This window comes from Tachysurus vachellii, chromosome 16 (assembly GCF_030014155.1).
Source record: "Tachysurus vachellii isolate PV-2020 chromosome 16, HZAU_Pvac_v1, whole genome shotgun sequence".
In the NCBI taxonomy this organism is placed as follows: Eukaryota; Metazoa; Chordata; class Actinopteri; order Siluriformes; family Bagridae; genus Tachysurus; species Tachysurus vachellii.
In genome coordinates, this window is record NC_083475.1 from 10,868,096 (window position 1) to 10,883,913 (window position 15,818).

Here is a 15,818-nt window from a genome sequence, read left to right on the forward strand (position 1 = left end):
GGATGGCGGCAGGAGATCGCTGAGAAGCGGCTGCAAGCAGGAAGCCGGCAGCCCAAGAACGGCGCGAGACGCGGCTGTCTAAAGAGCGCCGGCGCTGCAAGCGGTCGGCGGTCTCAGCTGGTCCGCTGCGGTGCCTATTCAACGGCGAAAATCCAGCGAAGGCGTTCAGAGGAAATTCAGCGAAGTGAAGTCGTCGCTGAAGGAGTAAGATCTGATTTCCTCTGGCGATTTGCCTGCTTATATAGCTATACGCCCCGCCCCCTTTTTTAGCGGGCTTTGGCGCGCTGCATCGCCACAGGCTCGCGCAGCTACGCAGCGCCGTCATTGGTTTTAAAAAAAGTTTCATATTAAACCAATGACAGTGCAGTTGCACTGCGTTATTGAAAAAAGGCTTCAGTATTGAGGAAAAAAGGAGCTTTTCCCCATACGCAGTATGAGTGGAGTATCGAAAGGGAACATACTCCTCTCATTTGTCATGGCAGAAGCAAATACCCTCTGGCACATAATGAGTGTGTTCTCTTTTTCCTCTGACTTCTCTGTGCTGTTACTCCAATAAACTATTTCAATTACAGACATACAGAGGTGCTATTAGGCTATACAAAGATATTACAATCTTCTATATTTCTATACTTGTCATGGTAACTTTGAAGACGATAAATACTTACAATAATAGCTAATTAGTTTGCGAGGTTAAAGCTGTTTATACAGTCAGTTTACTAGATGCCGATCTAGTAGATAACTTGCTGCAAGGCAAAGCAGAAATTCATTTGTGAAAAAGTTTCTTGGTTTTAATGGTTTCCAAAAGTCTGCTCTTTCTTGATCTAGTTAGAGGACCGTTATCACAGCCATGCAAAGTTTTATTTGACATTGATGTGAATTTTAGTTAAAATAAACAGAAACGAATAATTAAACAAATTAACATAAAAAATAAACATATATTCTCATAACATAACATTTTAAAGAGTACTTTGAAGGTTAAAATAAACATAAGTTGTCATTTTTTGTGTTGTTTTGTAAATTTCCTAAAGTAAAAGCACATTTCTATAATTTTGATATAACTCGTGTAAAGTACAAATTTACCAGATATGTAATGAAATGAAGATAGAAAATACTTGAGAGATGACTTGAGATCAGAGAACTGGCCTGAAAGAACTGGCCACTAAAAATAGCTTCGCCATTTTCAACCAACCAGTTTCCGACTGATCACTACTACAGGCCCAGCTTCGCAACATCAATAAGGAGTACAGTATATTCACTGAATCGATAGGCCATACACCCCATATATGCTGCAGCTATTTAGCTATTTATATGTCATTCATCGACTACCACGATGCACACTGTTACAGTTGACTGTGTTAAAAAATCAGAGAAAACACTTCCAAAGATGAGCCATACTTAATATGCATTTAGAGAGCAAAACCTCATGAAGGCCTATTAAACTTTTATTTCCTATATTGCAGAAGCTGACAGAGTTTAAAAGCTATAAGCTGTAAAAAAAAAATTGTTTTTAAATCTCAAGCTATTCTGCCTCTTGCTGCCATGTAATTTAATAACACATTTTATTTGATCAAAGTTGACTTCAAAGAAATTGATAGTTAAAAGAAAAACAATAGTTTTTGTTTTAGTTTTGCAAATTGGCATAATCTTATTGTTTCTTGTTAGCAACATTATCTTTATAACTAATGACACAGTCAAACACCAAGTGACTAGTTTTTATCTGCCGAAAGTTGCAGTAGTTCAGGAGAATGTTTTTGAGAATGGTGAAACTGTGGCAAGCCAAAGCACCTGCACCTCCACCCTGATGGGGGGCACCTTTAACAACCCTAATGACTGTTAATTACAGATAATTATACAGTTTAATCAGTACACACCAGCCTGCCTTCGGGAGTCTCTGCAGAAGGAGGGAAAAACAAAATGAGAAGTCTCTCAGCGTGTCACTGTGGTCCTATTTTAAGCCATTTCAGTGGATGGCAGAAGAGAGAAAGAGAGAGAGGAATACAATTGTGTGTTTATGTGTCTGTCTGTGTGTGTTGGGAAAAATGAGAAATAGCTGGCTTTTATTTGTGAGCTCATCCATTCATCCATCCATCCATTTTTTGTACTGCTTATCCTACACAGTGTCACAGGGATCCTGGAGTCTAACCCAGGGAACTTGGGACACAAGGCAGGGGACACCCGGGACACTCACACACGGCAGACAGTTTGGAGATACCTATCAGCCTACAACAGTTGAGCTTATCCAATTTGCCTGACTTACTGATTTACTCCATTCACAACACTTCACAGACATTTTCAACCCGCAATGTTACTTTTGCATAGCGATGAGTCAAATACTTCAGCAAGAACACACTTGCTTTAATTTACTACTCAGTGATCTTATCTTGTTTTGTGAATCCACCCTTACTGCTTTGTGTGTGTGTGTGTGTGTGTGTGTGTGTGTGTGTGTGTGTGTGTGTGTGTGTGTGTGAGAGTACTGATGTGTTAGAAAAAAAACACTAGGTTGATCAGTTTTTTTTCTACTTTCAATAGATGTAAAGGTCACCTGTTAAGCAGCTATATTTGAAAGAGACAAAATGAGAAAACTGCAGTGAAAAGCAGGAAGGACTTAAGTTGAGCACCTAGATTGCTTTTAATGATAATTGTTATTTCGTTCAAATCTGTACTGATAGGAGGTTGGGGTGAGATAATTGAACATGAGACGATCAGGAAAACAGCTGTTCTGCTGCAGTGTAGCCGGTACTTAATTAGCTTATTCTGTCGGGATGCTGATTGTAAATTCATGTGGCTTGATTAGGACTTTCAGGAAGGTAGTTTCACAGTGCAGAGAGGAATTCAAGGGAATGGATGATGGTGTCTGTGTGTGTCTTTATGCGCTGCAAAAACGGCCGTCTCTGTGAGAGCGGATGGTGATAAACTAATGGCAATTATAGCCTTTTTTAAAAGAAAACATCATTTCTATCTACCTGACCTGTGGCATATGAGTGATTATGAGAGTTTTTACCCATAGTAAGAAACTCATTAGTCATGAAAATTATAATAAGGACAACATCTTCTCCAACAGCTTGTTACTGTTTTATCAGCAGGGGAAAACAGATTAAAATTCTCAGACATGGTAATCACACATACATCTTATGAGCTGAATTGAGATTAGATTGAAAATGCAGGATTAATCCTTATTATTTCTCACTTATTAAAAACGATTTCTTTAAGTAGACATCTTTAGCTTTTTCCTGGAGCACCAATTAACTAATTGTAATGGGCCTGAATATAATGGATCTTTTCAACAAGATCTTTTCATATTGTGTAAACTGCTTGTCTCAGAAAATGACTTACGTTAATGTATGACAACAAACCAAACTTCACAAAGAAGCTGAATAAAATAGTATTCATGGAGTCTGTCTTTACAACCAGAATCACTTTTTCATTAGTGCATATAAGATCCAGTTTACTGATCAGGTTTAATAGAGTAATAGAAATTAAATGGAAATGTGGGACATTTTTCTTGTCTTCAATACTCTGGCTTGCTCATTAGGGTTAACAGTGACCACTGTAAAAGCGGTATACAAATAATATGCACCGAATTGAAATGATCAGGTTAATCAAATAATCAGGCCTTTTTCCACTTACATTTTAAATCGAATACGGTATAATTTTAAGATTGTTTGTAAAAATTACAGAGCATAAGAACATAATGTTTTATAAATTAAACAATAATTTGTGCATGTATGTATCAGTAAAAGAGTCTACAATGATTCATCTCACTTTTACACTCCTGTTATTTTACATTCACACTAGAACAATAGTATTATAATAAGTTATTCATCTCTTTTATAACAAGACTTTCACACACATGTCTCTGCTTTCAGTTCTACTTTATTTATGACAGAGTTATCTCAGTGAAATATGGATGAGTCCATGTTCAGGAGAAATATATTCATGGAGAAATATACTCATTATCTCTGCTGGGGTCCTTTGCCCAGCTTAATGGTTGGGGTTGTCATGGAGACCTGAGCTTTGCTTTTTCCCTCTCACTGTCTTCCTCTTGTTTTCCAGGTCAGGTTATGAATGGTTGAATGCTCTGCAGAGTTCCTTGATGGATAGGGTGCAACAGTTTGGTTTGCTACCTGTTGGCTTGACTTTCAGCAGACTGACACTGAGTGTGACTCTTTCATTCTTGTCAAATTTTGTCGCTTATATCTCCATAGCAGAAAATCTAAAGCATTCACTGTTTTGTGTGCGAGAGGCGTTCAGGAAAGAGTGGGAGAGTTGTCGCTGTGAGGAAATGTGCCAGTATATGACTTATTAAAGTCTGCATATTTCCTATACGTGAGGATCTCACTGCTATTTAGAGGAATACGAGAGATTCCAGTATTAATATTGACCTCACTGTATAATTAAAATGTGCAAGATATTAATTAAACCCCTGATATTAGACCAAAAATAGCACCCTGTGACACCTGTAATTTATCCTCTGGACATGAGATTTTGCATGATTACACAGTTTTTTCTAAAAAAAAAAAAAAATAAAAAAATTGGTGAGCAATGGAATGCATACTGATGTAATTAGAATGTATTACTGCCAGTTCTACTACTGATTGTAGTTTCCATATGAAAGTAGAGAGAAAAGAGGTCAAAGCTGATGGCTGTCAGATAACATCGCCAGCCAGTTATTGAAATATTTGTGCTGTCAGTCATCAATATTAAGCTATTACTGAGTGCAGAAAGCTTGAAATGTAATGAATGACTGATAAAAAGAAATGACATTTATTGATTCGATTACTGCCTGTTAAATCACATTAAGAATTGCATTGAAATTTTAATTTTTGGAAGATTTTGAATATTTGAGAATCTCAATTAGCCTAATTTTATACCTCCTTTAGCAATAGCTCTACAGGATGCTGCCATATGACTAAGTAATGAAAAGTAAAAATCAGCATACTTTATAATGTTTAAATTATTAAAGCAAAAATGTAGAAAAATCCTAAACCGTTTAACTGTAATACATACAGACACTACATAGTACCAGTACATAGGGCGTGTGGTAGCCTCGTGGTTAAGGAAAAGAGTGTCTGCAGAATGCTGGCAATGTAAAATGTACCACAATAGCAAATGAGAAACTTTATATTCATCCAAAACCTTTACATATTTCATGTTTGAATAGGCTTACTGTACTTTAGCAGAATAAAAGTAAAATGTTTACTCTAAAGCATAGAAGAAATATGCCACAGAATTCATAAATAGTATGATCATTTAAATCATATTCCTTGCATCACATTTTAAAGATGAGGAATCTATCCCCAGATCATGTATCTCAATTGTTGCTGAGTCACTCACCCACTCCAGAGGCTGAAGTATTTGAGTGGCTGCCAAAGTCATAAAAATGAAGTTCAAATCCATTTTCTGCATAAATGTATCCTCTTATAGCAAGTGATAGCCTTCAAGGTTACACTGCACTACAGAGCCAAAGGCAGCCGTAAAGGAGACACAAAGGAAATGACGATTGATGTTGCATGGTATTTTACTTTTCTATTCCATTCACCATAATAATAATAATAATAATAATAATAATAATAATAATAATACCCAATCAGATCCAAAATGACCTATTAAAATCCTGTTGTCACAAAGATTTCCACATTGTACTTGAATCTGCTGTAGGCATCCATATAAGCTTCACTGGAGTTTATCAAATACAGTGTTAAATGAACAAACATTTCACTAAAACCTTGCAGTGAGATTTTTGAACACTTGAACTGCTAAAATGTTGGGTTTTATTGTTTAATATAGAAACATTTCCGTGCCACATTTTAATGAAAATGTGATGTGTCTTTTGGTTGGTGACATTTTTTGGAGGAAATGATTATTGATTTCTTCATCATCTGGTGAATGTGAGGCCCAGAATATGCCCTATCCTAAGATCTAACATCCCACAAGACCTTAATGCTGATAGGCTTATTATTTGATTATACAGTAGTACTCAGTCTACAAGTGTACATCCGGATATGTTCTAATTCATTTCCACTGGATGGGGGTTTATGTCTGTACAGCATCCCAGCACTGACTGCACAGTGGTGGACTAAAGGTGGACTAATCTGGAGTTCAATATCATTTTATTTGAATTGGGATATAGAAAATGACTACATTTCCAATGGCACATATATCTCTAACATTTATGGCATACGCCTTTATCCAGAGCAACTTGCATTTAATCTCCTTATATACCACTGAGCAATTGAGGGTTGAAGGCTTTTCTCAGGGGCCCAACAGGGGCATCTTGATGGACCTGGGATTTAAACTCACAACCTTCCAATCTGTAGACCAACACCTTAACCCATAGGCTACCACATCCCCCACATCTAATAGTTTATAAAATAGTCAGTTCTATTTACTGATGCAAATGCTCACAAAGTTATAATAAACTACCTTTATTATAAAGTGTTACCAGAAAGCTTTTTAGGTTATGTTCTTTTTATATTGTATTTTTTCCCCCAAGGTGTTTCACTGAAAAGTGCTTGCACATGACACTTTTTTACCAGTTGTTGCATCAATGTGTGAACAGTCTCAAAAAGCAATGATCTTTATTTTATTGGACACTATCCCAGTTGTGCCTCTGTCACAGTTTCCTGCCTTGAGAATAATAAGCAGGAAGCAGCACAAGTGTTAGAGTTTATTAAACTTTATAATTGTATGTGTGCGGCTTGCTCAACCCGAGTAGTAGAGCTCAAAGGAACTGCTCTGAATCTCAGCCTAGTGTTTGATTCTTCAAGAATTATATGCAAAAATACACATTTTAATCACAGCAGGGGTTTTATATTGACTATTAGACACAACTAATAAAAATAACCAGGCAATGCAAAAGTGTAAATGCTCTGTTGTGTTACAGACTAAGACTCACAGAGAAGGTTTAAGAACACTGAAGCATAGATTGTGTACATAGCTAACAGCATGTGCATTCAACAATCTGTTTTCTCAGTGTGCATAAAGAGAGGAAAGGAGAAAAAACTCTTACTTTACTTGTCAAACCAGACTTCCTGCTGAACCTCTACCTCCCTCTGAGTGCTGAACAGAGTAGCATCCAACGGTTTAACTGCACTACTGACATATGTTTGTATTTCTAGCTAGCTAGAACCAGAATCATTAAGACATGCATGCATGCATGTCGTATTATAGCAGTCTTCCACGAAACATTCATACATGGAATACAACATAGCTAAAGATCAAAGCTGGAAGATACAAAACATTACTTAAAGAACTGGGAAACTGGAACTAGAACAAAGAACTAGAGATGTGAGCAACAATGACAGCAGGGTCTGAATTAAATAATTGCAGTCTATGGAAGGGACTTTGAAGGTCACCACAGCTATATGTTGGATTGTTCCAAACTGATTCACATTGATGGGTCTTTCCTATAGAAAAGCCAGTTCAAACACCAATTATATTAACATTACATTTAGTAACAGTGAATTATTAATTTCTTGATGAGGAGTATTGCATGTACTAATGCTGTCCAGATGGCAACTTTTGCCTAGGTATAAATCACTGTGAATTTGTGTATGGTGCATATTGTGGACTGGTGTCCCATCCAGGGTGTAATCCAGCCATGCACCGAGTGTTTTGAAGGTTAGGCTCTAAATCCACAATTACCAACAGCAGGATGAAGAAGATGAAGATGAATGAAAATGAAAAAAAAATATATATTTTTTTTACCAGTTTCAGAAATGGCAAATTTCCTAAGAAGATTCAGAAGGAAAAGCTTCAAAACTCCCAAAGTGGAGTGTGCAGCCTTCTCAGAGCTTAGAGCTTATGCCCTTAGGGCATAGCCATCCATGTGGGAGTTGTGAAAGGTGAGAAGAAAAACGTCTTTAGAATTTTGAAGGAAAAATAACTAATTGTAGCAACTTGAAGTTGCGACATGATGAACACAGACAGGAGGCAGAGGTAAAGTGACCGACAGTGCCCCCATTGCCTTGGCAGTTCAGACCAGGATCATGATTTGGGCCAGAGTCATGGAATCATGGAGGGTTAAGAATGGACTGCCATTCATCTTGAAAGAAACAGGGGATGTCTTGGGTAAATTTGAGGTATAGAGGGCAAAACTCCACATTCAGGGCTTGCCAGCTCATTGAGGTGCTGGAGGGTCTGGCTTGTTTGGTATTGAGCTTGCCAAGAGTGGTTCGATAAGCAAGGTGGACTTTTGGTGCGTGCAGCCATGTGCCTTCTCACTTTCCACTTCATCATATACAGTATATAGATATGTATTACTTTGACTGAGTATTGAAAGAACTCTTTTTCAATCAACAGCGGCATTCCTGGAAAGAAATGTGGCACCATCATTGTGAAGGCTGAGGAACTGAACAATTGCAGAGTAAGTTGTCTTTGCTGTTGCCCTGCATTAATCTCTTGAGTATTTCTTGTTGCCTTTAACTGAAAAATGGTGACTCAGTGGTTAAAGAAGGAGATTAGATTTTGATTAGAAGGATGGTGGTTCAAGCCCCAGAACTTTTAAACTTCCACTGCTTCCACTTTGAACCCCTTAACCCACGTATCATGGCTGACCCTGCATTAATTCAAGTTTTAAGCAAACAGGTATATGCAAAGAAAATTGCTGTACTTTAAAGTACACACACACACATATATATATAAAACTAATAGCAGCTTCTTCCATTCTTTTTCTATAATATTCTTCTATTCATTATATGATCTGTTCCATTGTTTAACTTTGTTGCAAAACAAACTGTTTGTGAGTATACTGTGTCATGAACACATATGTAGATTATAGATTTCTACTTTACAATACATTCATTTTATGTAATTTACCATTAAATTATGGCACCCATGCAGTAAGGAAGATTCATGCTCATCAAAAGGATTTCTCATTTGTTCCCATATTTTTGCCACCTGGCTCCAGCTACACAAATATAAAAGACCGTGCCAGACTATTTTGCTGTCACACAATACCGTCTGCTTGAAAAGATCTGGTTGCCAAATACTTAATTATTGTTCACTAGTCTTACAATGGTTGTGTCTTTGGCCAACAGGAATCTGTAATGATGCAATTTTGTGGCAACAAGCTGGACAAGAAGGATTTCTTTGGCAAATCTGACCCTTTCCTTGTGTTTTACCGGAGCAACGAGGATGGAACGTGAGTAGGCTATTTAACCTTCAAACAAAAGATGTCAAATTGTCCTTTCAATATTGGAAGGAATATAATATATTCATTGCTTATGAGATTAAATCATGACAAAACTGTTGCAAGGCAACTTGGACAGATCTTAAGCTACCTATGGAAGAAAATTTAATAATTTAGCTAGTTACCGCATGGTCAATTTATACAGACAAAGAAAAGGCCAACTAACACTGTTAAACTTGACAGAATTATTAAAACCTAAACCTAAAAGGTTTTGGGAAATAATCAAGAATCGGCTCCAATGGCAAAGATAACAGTGTGAATGTCATAGCATTGACCTCTAATTGAACTTCTGTTAATTTTGTCATATCAAAATTGTGCCATGAACCCAGAGCTATCAAAACATTCCAGATAAAAAAACAATTCATCAGTGAGCTGTTCACATAGAACCTTCACATAATATAAATTAATAAAAATTGAACATAAACTCATTCACAGGTACCGATAACCACACATAAACAGACAAAATTATGATCAGCTAATAAATAACTCTTGACCCTTGACAGATTTATTAGCTGAACAAAAGAGAGATGAGAGATGTGTTGGAAGAAACGGCTTGGGATTATTCTTAGTGTAATAAGTATTATTATTATTAGTCTCTATTATTAATCTCTCTCTCTCTCTCTCTCTCTCTCTCTCTCTCTCTCAACATATCTGTTGATTACAAGGTTGTTTCAGTTGATTAACAAACTCACAACTCACGAGCAAGGAATCCTGCAAATTCAGGATGAATCAATCAATCATGTGTTCATTTTTTTCAGTAATCATTTTGTCTTGGTTAGGGTCAGGGGCAGTTTAGAGTAGCCAATCCATATACCTTGCTTAAAAATAATCCATCTTGGACAGAGTTGGCCAAACTGGTTGATCATCTTTACCAGCTGTTCATTTATTTTCCAGCTTCCTTATTTCTTAATGAACCAGATGAAGAAATTGTTTTAATATTTCTTCTCTACTCTTATGACAGAAACTCTAATGTTTTCACATCTTGTCCACATCTGACATGATAAATAAAATAGAAATTAAAAATGAAGAAATAAATATTTAATCATAGTGAAAATGGATTTTAATTGACATGTAGAATTTGTCTGTCTAGCAAGTGTTCATTATTCCCAGTTTTACTCTCACTAATTGGAAAAGAGGTACATTTTGTCTCTAATTGCATAACTTTTATATTTTAATTAGTGCACTGTAAGGTCACTGTCATTGTGCTTATTAAATGCACTGTGAAAAGTGACATATCCATATCAGTTAATCTCTAGTTCAGAAAATACTGCTTTCTAGTGAGGTGGCTGAATATATGACAATGATGATAACCGCCTGTCCTTGACCTAAGAATATTGACCTGAGCTGCTGTCCTTGCTGTAGCTCTGTAACCAGATGATAAAGGGTTTATTTTGTGTTGTGTGTGTAAAGTGGATAAAAAGAGGTTCGTGTGCAGCTGAACAGCAGAAAAAGCTGCCGAAGCAGCATCTCAAGTCTATAAGTAAATCCTCCATTAATATCTTGGAGTGTGGTGAGAGAAAATGTCTTGGAAGAAGTCATGTTTTTCAGAAGGCCAATGGCAACGTGCTTATTAAAATGTGCTAATCAACATGTATATATACACCCACTGAACACTTTATTAGGAACTTGGATCTTAGGACCCATTTTTGCTGTCAAGACACAGGCTCAAAGTTTTCACACTGTTCTGTTAAAATAAAATCTGCTGGAGATCAACAGTTTCTGAATTACTCAACCCAGCCTGGCATCAACAACTGTGCCACTCTCTAAGTCGCCAAGATCACATTTTTCCCCTACTGAAGTTTAATCTGAATATTAAGTGAAGCTATCGGTCTGTATCTGCATGATTTATGCTTCGTAATGCTGCATCACTGCATGAATGAACAGCATGAATGTTTTTTATAAAGTGGCCAGTAAGTTGATATGTTAATGTATTTCCAAAAGTAGGTCTATTCTATTTGTCACATCCTTGTTTATCATGTATACTGTGTGTTACAGCTATGTCTTCTTTATATGTATAATGTTATTTGTTTGATCTTTCCTTTTTTCTGCAGCAAAATTTTGATCTTAAGACAATTATACCTATTGCTATTTTTCCCCTAAATGCACATGCCTTATTTTAACAAGCCTGGCTGATTTTTGTCTTACTTTGGTTCTATGAAATAAGCTAATTCTAAGCCCTGCTGTTACTATGGCAACTAAACTGAAGTAACTATATAATGTGACCTTTGCTATCGATGCATTTTTTTATACTGTTAATAAGTCAGTGATGCGCAAGCAGTCAAACATGTCCCTAATTAGTAAAAAAAAAACAAAAAAAAAAAAAACATATATTGCAATTGATTTCTGCATTTTCAGCAAAAGGTTAAGTCAGACGACTTCTAAATACAACATTGTGAATTTTATTTTTTCTAATTATGTCTACTGTGACATTCAAAATAATGGTTTTGACTTCATATATTTTGAATCTAGCTGTGGATTAATTCTTTTCTGGTTAATCTCAATACATAACCACAATAACCACTTTGAGTACAAACTCGCCCATTTTACTTTTAATCTAAGCCATTAGTAGTCCTGTGTACATTATAAATGCCAGGGCTTTGTGTATAAATGTGGATATGAAGAATTATTCACTTTTATTGTTCACTTATTTTGTGCATGTGTGACATGTGCGTCTGTGCTTGTAACAGATTCACCATTTGTCATAAGACTGAAGTTGTGAAGAACACCTTGAACCCTGTATGGCAGGCCTTCAAGATCCCTGTCAGAGCCTTGTGTAATGGAGACTATGACAGGTAGGACCTCAATAGTCTTGTATGTCTTTTCACTTTATTTAAAACAGAGGCATGTCTTAGTTACTTGTGATTCTGATTTTGGACTTCTCTTCTTTGACATTTTGTGAGTGATACTTGTTATAGATAAGAGCGGTATTAAATTACATGTTTTCTTTCTCTAGCAGTTGGATCAAAAAAATTTAATTGCACCAGAAGTCCACTAATCCTCCTTCTCCATCAGAATAAAAAAGTAGAAAAAATCTGACGAAAGTCATTCTTTTCCCCTCCAGGCCAGATATTTGCCTGACACTGATATTGGATATCAGCTAAATGGCATCTCTAGTTATAAACAGTCTGAGGCAGCTGCAATAGCATTTAAAGTGCAGCTCTATATCACTGGCTACATCAAGTGTGAATGATTTGAATTTGTTCCACTGAGCAGGATAATAGCGGAGATGTCGTCCTACAGCAACACACACTTTGGTCCTGTTAAAATATACAGCTGTGATTTTTCCTGATTTTTTATTTATTTATTTATTTTTTTGCACATTTGTCACACATTAATGTTTCAGATCATCAATCCCCACCCCCCCACTCCCCACCCAATTTATCAATATAACGTAACACAAATTAATATGACATCATATGCTGTTGCAGTTGTCAGACTGTGGAAAAAACTAGTTATAGACTATACAATTTATTTAATTAGGATTTGTTTGCATTTAAATTCCTTTTTTCCGTGCAAGTATTTTAAAAATCTGAATAAAATTCCTCCTGACATCCCTAATGGAAATGTTATAATGTTTGTTCATGAAGGATACCCTATTATATGCAAAATGCATTGTTTAATAAGGCATTTTGGATACTGCTGACTTTAAAGTGTACACCAGTGGCAGCCAAAAGTGCCCCATTGCTCTTCCTCTATAAGACTTAAAGCCTTGGCTGAAGGAGCACTGATTATCGCCTCCTGTTTCTGTTTTATCTGTGATTAAATGTGTTGGAGTTCGGAGGACTGTAGGGGTGTGTTTAGGAAGATAAGACTCTGCAGTACACTCTTGTAGAGAAGTGCTGAGTGTCCTGCTGCTGTGTTAGTTCTGGTGACAGCCTATTGTTAGAATGCAGCCAAACAAAGTGCCTGTGGATTTTGACAAACAGAAATTCATGCCGCGCGCTCATCACTTGTTGTGCAGCTGCTAACAGCGGCAATGCCAAAAGCTGGAAATTATATGGAAGCGAAGGTTTCAAATAAGTTTGCATACTAAGAAATGAGAAACTGAGATCGGTAAATAGAAATTGAGCATCTAAACCTTGAAAAATTAGTGCAAAACCATTCTTATTCTTATAAACTGCTATCTGGCACTGGTTCATGTCTCTGGCAGGTTTATAGAACATTCAGACAAATGACAGTTAAGCCATCCAGAAGAAATCTAACCCTATTTTGTATGCAATCGCTCTCTCTTTAAATGGGTCCGTGAAGCACTTAAAACCTCACAGCTCTCTGTAGGCTCCAAGGAAACCAATTTACTGCTCATGTTGTAATGTAACACTAATGACTAGCTTTTGTAGCATAGCAGTCTATGATTCATACCTTTTTCTCTGTATCTCTGGAACTCTCCCTTAGTTGCTCTGATTGCCCATGCAGCGAATAGTAAAATATAAAAAAAAAATTGCTGTTAGAGATGATGGCCTAAGTCGATGGAAAATTGCTTACTGGCTATTGAGAGAATGATACTTCATCTTCAGATACTTCAAATACTGATTGAGGCAAAATTGAACATAAAAAAGGCTGGTGTGAAACGAGATTAGTGTATAGTGGTCAATCTGACATTCTATTCTCTCTCTCTCTCTCTCTCTCTCTCTCTCTCTCTCTCTCTCACTTTCTCTGTCTCACTCTCTGTAGAACAATCAAGATTGAAGTGTATGACTGGGACAGAGATGGCAGGTAAAGTATTGTAACCTTTGAATAAAACACAAACAAGTACTATTCATAGAACTAAGCAGATTTCTATACTCTTAAAATCGTTCTCTTGATTAGATCCAAGGTTCTAGTTATATGCAGATATGCAGCAAATGTATACATCCAACAGACAATATACTAATCTATAATATCGTATCAATCTTATTCATAATACTAATTGTATTTAGTCTGTTATTTTGTTAGAGTGAGGCTTGAGCAGTAGACTGGCTCATTTTTGTAAATATGTCTCTTTAAATATTGAAATTATGTCGTCTAGTTGTTTATTAGTCAGTTAGTTATTTCACGGTTTTGATTGCACTTAATTATATAAACATATTATGACCATTTCAACATAAACAGAATGCCAGCAAGGAATTAACTACAAGTATAACTTTAAGCAGCATTTGGAAGAATATAATGTAGATCTTTTGTGGGCCAAAGTTGTGGATATGAAAATGAATCACAGAAGCACTGATACTTTAGTAGAGAGTTAAATGAATGGACACAATCTTGGAATTTAATTAATCTGGTGAGGCAAAAAGAAATCAGGCAATATTATACAAAATAAAACAGTATGTCAGCAAACAGCTGGAAGTTATTTTTATTGCAGATTTCAAACCATCATTTAAAGCATACCGTTAATAGGTTCACTATCATGACTTCTCAATTTCTCATGCGATGTTAGAAGTACTTTAATTTGATTGATGTCAGCCTTTATACCATGAATGGATCATTTTTATTTTGCATAACTAGGCAAAAGTATCTTTATCTAGTGCTTTTATGGTGATAGTCATTTAGCCAGGAGTGAAAAAGAAACGATCAACACAACACAGGTGCTAAAAGATGATTTGATCATAAAACCCGTTTCAATGTGAGATACAGAATAAAGAAGAAATATTCCACATGTTGAAATGTGGAGATTATACAACTGCATATTATGCAGTACAACCTATCCTATATTGAAATGAATTTCTCTTTTTTTGTGTCTACTCTTTCCACGTGTATGTCTGAACGCATGTGTGCACATACAGCCACGATTTCATTGGCGAGTTTAGCACGAGCTACAGAGAGTTGTCCAGAGGGCAGTCCCAGTTTAATGTGTATGAGGTGGGTGACCTGCCAGCTTTCACAGCTTTCTTTCTTTATGCATATGCCTTTCTCACAACACGTGCAACAGCTTATGCTTATTTTTTTTGAGTAAAATAAGAAACTAAAATTATAAAGCCATGCACATTAATGATAGACACAGTCACAGTAAAGTTTTTAGAGAATTTGAGGTGTCTTTATGACATTGAATCGATGTATGTGCAAGACTTAAATGAGGGAAATTGGTAGAATGTTTTAAAGCAGATTTGTTAGAAACTTAATCTCGTCCCAGCTGACAGAGAATATTAATTGGAACATTTCTGCATTTTTCTAAAATCACTATCATTTTTTTTGGTTCACAATGTTAACCACACAACATATGGCATGTTTTTAAGTTGGATAAAGCCAAGAGAACAATTATCTATGTATATCAGAATAGTAAAATGTTAGTTGTATAACTTTTTAATTTTAGATTCTCTTTTACGAGACTTTAACTTATGTAATTTTCACAATCTTGTTATCTGTGACTTATATATTTTTATATCTTTTTATATCAGTTAAGTGAGAGGTGGCATGGATGTAAATTTAACTTGTCTAAGGACGAACGGCTTTTTCATCAGTTTCCCACCACTGATGCTTTTGTGAGGGTCTTGTGACTGTCTGCATGAACATTTTCTATTTCTAATCTCTCTCTTCCTCTGACTCACACAAACTGTTTATTTGAAGCAACAACTACTTCAGAGCATGGAACAACATCTCATCAAGGGCTAATAGCTTTCACCCTCTTACCCACTGTACCTCTGAATGGGTGTGT

The 15,818-nt window shown here is 36.2% G+C and overlaps 1 protein-coding gene across 1 annotated transcript in view; it reads left to right on the forward strand.

The window, feature by feature from the left end:
- The window catches only part of LOC132858654 (copine-8), a 102,793-nt gene that overhangs the window by 60,321 nt on the left and 26,654 nt on the right, over nucleotides 1–15,818 (forward strand). Inside the window, exons 7-11 of the mRNA XM_060889038.1 lie at nucleotides 8,302–8,365; nucleotides 9,039–9,142; nucleotides 11,878–11,982; nucleotides 13,862–13,903; nucleotides 14,950–15,025. Of these exons, the coding sequence (XP_060745021.1) occupies nucleotides 8,302–8,365; nucleotides 9,039–9,142; nucleotides 11,878–11,982; nucleotides 13,862–13,903; nucleotides 14,950–15,025 (391 nt within the window). The remainder of the gene's footprint in view (nucleotides 1–8,301; nucleotides 8,366–9,038; nucleotides 9,143–11,877; nucleotides 11,983–13,861; nucleotides 13,904–14,949; nucleotides 15,026–15,818) is intronic.